At 42.7% G+C, this 8,796-nt stretch overlaps 1 protein-coding gene across 2 annotated transcripts; it reads left to right on the forward strand.

Moving 5' to 3' along the window:
• Nucleotides 1-248: 248 nt before the first annotated feature.
• On the forward strand, nucleotides 249-8,301 carry LOC311119832 (uncharacterized protein). 2 transcript variants are annotated; one of them, XM_084194493.1, is made up of 3 exons: nucleotides 249-666; nucleotides 5,254-5,434; nucleotides 6,912-8,301. In XM_084194493.1, exons 1-3 carry the CDS (start codon nucleotides 658-660, stop codon nucleotides 8,276-8,278), a joined length of 1,557 nt encoding a protein of 518 aa, XP_084050619.1. In that variant the 5' UTR covers nucleotides 249-657; the 3' UTR covers nucleotides 8,279-8,301. The 2 variants fall into 2 exon arrangements, with proteins under 2 accessions (XP_084050619.1, XP_084050620.1); XM_084194494.1 differs by having other exon boundaries at nucleotides 5,254-5,422.
• The last annotated feature ends 495 nt before the right edge of the window (nucleotides 8,302-8,796 follow it).

The following is an 8,796-nucleotide window of genomic DNA, read 5'->3' on the forward strand; positions in this document are numbered from 1 at the left end:
ATACTGACAATTAATCAATTACAAATGACTTGACCCTCCCCTGGACAAAAAACAAAACAACTAAACTTTCCCCCTGACTGAAATTGAAAAAGCATGACCCTTCCCGGGGAAATACAGTAATTGCATACATTTCTGCCTGTCGCTAAAGTATAATGGATTTATACTATAGTCCAGTTGGAGGCAGTAATGCAAGATATTGGATGCCAACCACCATTAACGTCCACTGAAGAAGAAGAAGTTTACGAATTTCGTCATTGCAAATCTTTTCTGGGATGTGTGATAATTTACTTGTTTTCTGTAATATCGTATAGCTTTGGAATCGTGACATTAACTAGTTTGGAGGAAAATATGCAGGTTTCTGGACTCATACCCAGACTCTGAGAAGGGATTGTGTGACTATTAGCTTAGCAACCGTTACGATTAGTTTGGCAACCGCGTGAACCAGCATGACAACGTGAACGCGATTGTTCGACAGTCTGCTGGGTGAGGCGTTATACGTTCCTCCATTCATTGACGAATGAGATTCCTAGATCCTCCTTTCTCTAATATCTCTGCAATGAGTTCTTAAATCGAGATAGCTGTGTATTTTGCTACTGCATGACCAGTGTGAGCCAGAATGTCTGATGAAGAAACGCTGAAGAAACAATAGCTTCCCCAATGGATCTGGTAAGTCTGGTTTCCTTTTAACAGTATAGGCCTGCTGTATAAAATGTCTAGGCCAAGTTGTTATCATATTTGATCCTCCACATTCCTCTGTTCCGTGTTAATGGCTGGGCAACAAAAAAAAGACTGTAAAACTTTTTGGGATTTTTTTACCTTCAGCAAGGTAACCTACTACTATATCATGTGTAGGAATCTGTGTCTAGTACTTAATGATCTCTCCTTCCTCCCAAAGTGTTCACCTCCACTGATTTGAAAATCTGATTATCCATTATATGACCAGATACTCGGAAGTGGCCACAAAATACATATTCTGTGGGGTTTATCGGCGGTTGTCATCAATCAATCAATCAATCAATCAATCAATCAATCAATCATCCAACGTTATGGTACATTACGCCACCTACTGTAATGGAGTGTGGGCCAGAGACAGGGATCGAGGAACTAAATCCAATATGACAGCCCCGTTTCTCTTAAAAAATGTAAATATTTGAGAATGTATCTAACAATGTTCTACTCAGAATGCTATCAAACTCAATTAATGTACCCCAATATCCCTCAGAGTTTCAGTCTCTCCCTATCATACTGCCCACACTGTTTTTTTTTATTTATTTTATTTCACCTTTATTTAACCAGGTAAACCAGTTGAGAACAAGTTCTCATTTACAACTGCGACCTGGCCAAGATAAAGCAAAGCAGTGCGATAAAAACAACAACACAGAGTTACATATGGGGTAAAACAAAACAAAGTCGAAAAATACAACAGAAATACATATATATACAGTGTGTGCAAATTTAGCAAGTTATGGAGGTAAGGCAATAAAATAGGCTATAGTGCAAAATAATTACAATTAGTATTAACACTGGAATGATAGATGTGCAAGAGATGATGTGCAAATAGAGATACTGGGGTACAAATGAGCAAAATAAATAACAATATAGGGATGAGGTAGTTGGGCGGGCTAATTTCAGATGGGCTGTGTACAGGTGCAGTGATTGGTAAGGTGCTCTGACAACTGTTGCTTAAAGTTAGTGAGGGAGATAAGTGTCTCCAGCTTCAGAGATTTTTGCAATTTGTTCCAGTCATTGGCAGCAGAGAACTGGAAGGAATTGCGGCCAAAGGAGGTGTTGGCTTTGGGGATGACCAGTGAGATATACCCGCTGGAGCGCAGACTACGGGTGGGTGTTGCTATGGTGACCAATGAGCTAAGATAAGGCGGGGATTTGCCTAGCAGTGATTTATAGATGGCCTGGAGCCAGTGGGTTTGGCGACGAATATGTAGTGAGGACCAGCCAACAAGAGCGTACAGGTCACAGTGGTGGGTATTATATGGGGCTTTGGAGACAAAACGGATGGCACTGTGATAGACTACATCCAATTTGCTGAGTAGAGTGTTGGAGGCTATTTTGTAAATGACATCGCCGAAGTCAAGGATCGGTAGGATAGTCAGTTTTACGAGGGCATGTTTGGCAGCATGAGTGAAGGAGGCTTTGTTGCGAAATAGGAAACCGATTCTAGATTTAACTTTGGATTGGAGATTCTTAATGTGAGTCTGGAAGGAGAGTTTACAGTCTAACCAGACACCTAGATATTTGTAGTTGTCCACATACTCTAGGTCAGACCCGTCGAGTGTAGTGATTCTAGTCGGGTGGGCGGGTGCAAGCAGCGTTCGGTTGAAGAGCATGCATTTAGTTTTACTAGTGTTTAAGAGCAGTTGGAGGCTACTGAAGGAGTGTTGTATGGAATTGAAGCTCGTTTGGAGGGTTGTTAACACAGTGTCCAATGAAGGGCCAGATGTATACAAACTGGTGTCGTCTGCGTAGAGGTGGATCTGAGAGTCACCAGCAGCAAGAGCGACGTCATTGATATACACAGAGAAAAGAGTCGGCCCAAGAATTGAACTCTGTGGCACCCCCATAGAGACTGCCATAGGTCCAGACAACGGGCCCTCCGATTTGACACATTGAACTCTATCTGAGAAGTAGTTGGTGAACCAGGCGAGGCAGTCATTTGAGAAACCAAGGCTATTTAGTCTGCCAATAAGAATGCGGTGGTTGACAGAGTCGAAAGCCTTGGCCAGGTCAATGAAAACGGCTGCACAGTACTGTCTATTATCGATCGCGGTTATAATATCGTTTAGGACCTTGAGCGTGGCTGAAGTGCACCCATGACCAGCTCGGAAACCGGATTGCATAGCGGAGAAGGTACGGTGGGATTCGAAATGGTCGGTGATCTGTTTGTTGACTTGGCTTTCAAAAACTTTTGAAAGGCAGGGCAGGATGGATATGGGTCTGTAACAGTTTGGATCTAGAGTGTCACCCCCTTTGAAGAGGGGGATGACCGCGGCAGCTTTCCAATCTCTGGGGATCTCAGACGTTACGAAAGAGAGGTTGAACAGGCTAGTAATAGGGGTTGCGACAATTTCGGCGGCTAGTTTTAGAAAGAAAGGGTCCAGATTGTCTAGCCCAGATGATTTGTAGGGGTCCAGATTTTGCAGCTCTTTTAGAACATCAGCTGTCTGGATTTGTGTGAAGGAGAAGCGGGGGGGGGGGGCATGGGCAAGTTGCAGCGGAGGGTGCAGAGCTGGTGGCCGGGGTAGTGGTAGCCAGGTGGAAAACATGGCCAGCCGTAGCAAAATGCTTGTTGAAATTCTCGATTATTGTAGATTTATCGGTGGTGATAGTGTTTCCTAGCCTCAGTGCAGTGGGCAGCTGGGAGGAAGTGCTCTTATTTTCCATGGACTTTACAGTGTCCCAAAACTTTTTGGAGTTAGTGCTACAGGATGCAAATTTCTGTTTGCTTTCCTAACTGCTTGTGTATATTGGTTCCTAACTTCCCTGAAAAGTTGCATATCGCGGGGGCTATTTGATGCTAATGCAGTACGCCACAGGATGTTTTTGTGCTGGTCAAGGGCAGTCAAGTCTGAGGAGAACCAGGGGCTATATCTGTTCTTAGTTCTGTATTTTTTGAATGGGGCATGTCTATTTAAGATTGAGAGGAAATTACTTTTAAAGAACAACCAGGCATCCTCTACTGACGGAATGAGATCTATATCCATCCAGGATACCTGCGCCAGGTCAATTAGGAAGGCCTGCTCGCTGAAGTGTTTTTGGGAGCGTTTGACAGTGATGAGGGGTGGTCGTTTGACCGCGGACCCGTTACGGACGCAGGCAATAAGGCAGTGATCGCTGAGATCCTGGTTGAAGACAGCGGAGGTGTATTTAGAGGGTAAGTTAGTCAGGATGATATCTATGAGGGTACCCATGTTTACGGATTTAGGGTTGTACCTGGTAGGTTCGTTGATAATTTGTGTGAGATTGAGGGCACTGTATCAGCACATGCTCCACTTTCTCTGTTTCCTGGCATTAATCACACCTTCCTGGTGGATGCTTTCCTATATAATAATAATATGCCATTTAGCAGACGCTTTTATCCAAAGCGACTTACAGTCATGCAGGCATACATTTTTTGTGTATGGGTGGTCCCGGGGATCGAACCCACTACCTTGGCGTTACAAGCACCGTGCTCTACCAGCTGAGCTACAGAGGACCACATTTAATGACTTATTCAGCTGGCTGTGTCCCACCCTTAGCCTTGTAAGGATGGCCTCCTCTCTTCTGTTCATTCCTACCATCCACCCCTACTTTACTCTGTACCTGGAATAGGGGCGGCAGGTAGCCTAGTGGTTTAGAGCGTTGGGCCAGTAACCCGAGCCGACTAGGTGAAAAATCTGTCAATGTGCCTTTGAACAACTTAACCCTAATTGCTCCTGTAAGTCACTCTAGATAACATTGCCTGCTAAATGACTAAAATGTAAACAATGAATAGATGCCTGCCCTTAGTGTCACTGTTTCACTGTTCCTGCACCACCACTGCCCATATCATTCACTTAGCCTCTGCTTTGCTCATTGGCACTTCCACCTCCTGTGTCCTAAGGGCCTGTTTAGCTAGCACATCTACTTCCTCATTCCCTTCTACCCCCACATGGGCCGGGACCTAAGCAAAGCTTATATGGACACCCATCTGTCTCACCCAGGCATGAATTTGAATTCCCTCATATAGCAGGCCTTGCCTGCTATGTGAGCTAAATGATTGCAGACTTATCAACACAGCACATGAGTCAGAACATATAACTACTCTGTCTGGCTTGACTTCCTCCACCCACAGCAAGGCCAACAGTACAGCCATCAGCTCTGCCATGTACACAGCCAGGTGGTCTGTAATACGTCTCCTGACAGCCACCCCCACTTTCCTGTTCAACAAAGTTTCCAGCATGTCACGTGACCTACTTTTATCAGTACACTCGTAACAACCTAATCATTACGAAACGTATATTTGATCAAATAAGCCACATGTCGCCTCTTCCTGTTTTGAAAGGAAATGACTGGTATAAGAAATATGGTGGAAACTCTGACTAGCCCATGCCTCCACCAACCCAATGCTATTAGATTTGTGGGAAGTAGTGAATGATTGAACATTTCAGGAAGAATTAGATATTCTAGGGATGCACCCAAATCAGTCAGAGGTGTAGACTAAATTAATCAAATGTTTGGTTTAATGATAAACTGTTTAATATTTATTGTGGCCAACAGGACAAAGCTAGCCCGTTCCCCTCCACCCTCCCGGAGTCCCCAGGTCAAACGCCTCCTGGTACCACTTTACTGCTGGGTCTGGTCGACTGCAGGAAAACACCGGGGCAGAGTGGAGCTGAGAGAGGAGGAGGAGGAGAAGAGAAGGAAGATGGAGATTTGATTTCATTAAGTAAGAACCATGGTGTGTAGATTACACTACAGTCTGCTTCTGTAACAATAGTGGAGGTGCATAAAGATGGCGGCCCGCATGTACTTACCACAAATTCCTCGTTTTGCTAAGTTCACTGTTTTGTACATTGCTCTCCTTTACTGTTTTTTTTGTATGGTCATTAGCACAGTAAACATGATCCCAATTTTAGCTTCAAGACGCCGGCAATTTGAAAAACTGAAAAAGTAGATTGTGTTGATTTATTGGAACATTGAACAATGTCGCGCACCGTAGTTTCAAAACTCAATGGAGAGTGCTAAAACAATGACTTAATGTCATAAGTCTGCCATCTTTATGCACTTTAGTCATTAATTGATTAATTATATATTAATGAGAATCTGGGTAGTTCCACCCATTTTTAAAAGTGTAATAAAAAAAAGAATTCACCTAATTATAATTTGGTCATGAATAGCACATGTTCAACTTCATAAACATGTTTTCCAATCTCAAGACATTGAATAAAACTATTACTATACTAAGTGCTATGTGCCAAATAAAGTGACATGGTTGAACGTAACAGGGGACTGCTGAAAACAACAAAGCCAGTGCATTACATGGGTGAAATAGTCCTTTAAATCAGCCATAAAACCGCTTGTGACAGAGGGAATTGAAGGTTGTTTTGAATGCAATCTTCCAAAAATGTTTTACTTGTTAAAACATTTCTAGCATGTCTATGTATGGGTGAAGGGGTTTACTTGCAAAGTTTTCCACCACAAAACAGAATAAAATTGACAAAGATTAGGACTAGCTCACCTGCTTTTACTCTATGATTTGACTATTAGATGTTCAATGTTTATTTTGCAAACATATTTTTTAAGGAATAGTTTCAACATATTAAAATTAGAGTTCAGTTCATGTAACGGGGTTGACCTTAAAGTGAGGGACAGACGTAAATTAATTACTAATCACATTCATAATAATCTTCAGAAATGACTTTGTCAAAGAAACAAAATAACTAGTGCTTTACAATGAGTATGTTTACATGCACACTCATAATTGGACATTAAACTAGTTATGGCAGTAGGCTGAGTATGGCATTAGTCATGTAAACACCTTACTCTGCTTATCTTAATTGGCTTAAGGTGACAATCGAAGCAACGCTGTTAAAAACACCTGGTTTTCTGAGCAATCTTTCGAATTATTAGGACACATAAACGCCTTAATCAGATTGAGGCATATTTAATCTGTGCATGTTCAGCACGAGCAGCACTAGCGTCCTTATTTTGTGCGAGTGCAGTGAGTTCAGGAAAAACTGAAAGTATGCATCTTAGAAATAGTTTTCACACACAAACTTTGTATGTCCGAAATTGGAATCAAATATGCTTATCAAAAATAACATGGTCGCTGTGATAGTACGTCTATTTTGATTGGCAATTTTCAGCATTTATCAAAGTCCCATCAGGTAGCCTGATTTCAGATGTCCATGCTATTAATTATCTTTGTTTCACAGGGGACAGCCCTAACTGTTGCTCTCTCAGTGGGAAGGGCTTATCATCTGGAGAGGCTCAACAACAACACGATTCTGACAAGACGTCTCTCCAGAAGAGTCACTCCAGATCAGAACGTCTCACTAAACACAAGCAGAGACTTATAGGGAAGAAACCTCACCACCGCTGCTCTGGCTGTGGGAAGAGTTTTTCTAAACAGACGGAATTGATGATTCACGAGCGGATTCACACAGGAGAGAAGCCTTATAGCTGTGATCAGTGTGGGAAGAGCTTCAATTATTCAGGAGCCCTGACTGTACACCAGCGCATACACACAGGAGAGAAGCCTTATAGCTGTGATCAGTGTGGGAAGAGCTTCAACGAATCAGGAGCCCTGACTACACACCAACGCATACACACAGGAGAGAAGCCTTATAGCTGTGATCAGTGTGGGAAGAGCTTCAATCAATCAGCACACCTGACTATACACCAGCGCATACACACAGGAGAGAAACCTTATAGCTGTGATCAGTGTGGGAAGAGCTTCAATCAATCAGGAGACCTGACTACACACCAACGCATACACACAGGAGAGAAGCCTTATAGCTGTGATCAGTGTGGGAAGAGCTTCAATCAATCAGGAGCCCTGATTACACACCAGCGCATACACACAGGAGAGAAGCCTTATAGCTGTGATCAGTGTGGGAAGAGCTTCAATCATTCAGGAACCCTGACTAAACACCAGCGCATACACACAGGAGAGAAGCCTTATAGCTGTGATCAGTGTGGGAAGAGCTTCAGTCAATCAGGAGACCTGACTCTACACCAGCGCATACACACAGGAGAGAAGCCTTATAGCTGTGATCAGTGTGGGAAGAGCTTCAATCATCTAGGAGCCCTGACTACACACCAACGCATACACACAGGAGAGAAGCCTTATAGCTGTGATCAGTGTGGGAAGAGCTTCAACGAATCAGGAGCCCTGACTACACACCAACGCATACACACAGGAGAGAAGCCTTATAGCTGTGATCAGTGTGGGAAGAGCTTCAATCAATCAGCACACCTGACTATACACCAGCGCATACACACAGGAGAGAAGCCTTATAGCTGTGATCAGTGTGGGAAGAGCTTCAGTCAAACAGGAGACCTGATTACACACCAGCGCATACACACAGGAGAGAAGCCTTATAGCTGTAATCAGTGTGGGAAGCGCTTCAGGATTTCAGGACACCTGACAACACACCAGCTCTCACATTCTGGAGAGAAACCTTACTCCTGTCTATGTGGAAAGATCTTTGCTCATTCAGGGTCATTGAAAACACACCAGAAAGCACAAACATGTTTTCTTTCATCTCCTTCTTCTCCGGCAACAGTTCCTGATCCCTAAATAAAGTTTCAATAGAAAACATCTTGTAAAGAGTCATCCATCTCCCATTCTCTAACAGTTTACTATGTCTGATTACCACGGTAACCTGTGTAGCATAATATGAAGCTCTGGATCGATATGTGTCAAGCGTCTAGGAGTGCTATGTGTGTTGTGGGGTGGGGGTATTCAGGGCTGTATCTTATTTCATTAACTCCTATTATCCATTAAATAATTGTATAATGTAGAATAATGTTTCAACAATACTAGGTGTGTATTCATGTATTCAATAGATCAATAAATTAAATATATTATCTGCTCAACAACGTCAACGTTTTTTAAAACTTTAATAATAATCAACAAAATTTAAGGACCATAGGCCTCTTGTATAATTAGTTTGCTCCTAAAAGATGTTCACATATTTATTGTAAATCCCTTCACCAGGTTTTAGTGTAGCTGATGGGACATATAGAAATACAGAAGCCATAGGCCTATTAGTGTGGTCAAATGATGTTGTTGCATTTATTTTAACGTATTTTAAT

This window comes from Coregonus lavaretus (genome assembly GCF_964263955.1).
Source record: "Coregonus lavaretus genome assembly, contig: HAP1_SCAFFOLD_55, whole genome shotgun sequence".
Classification (NCBI taxonomy): Eukaryota; Metazoa; Chordata; class Actinopteri; order Salmoniformes; family Salmonidae; genus Coregonus; species Coregonus lavaretus.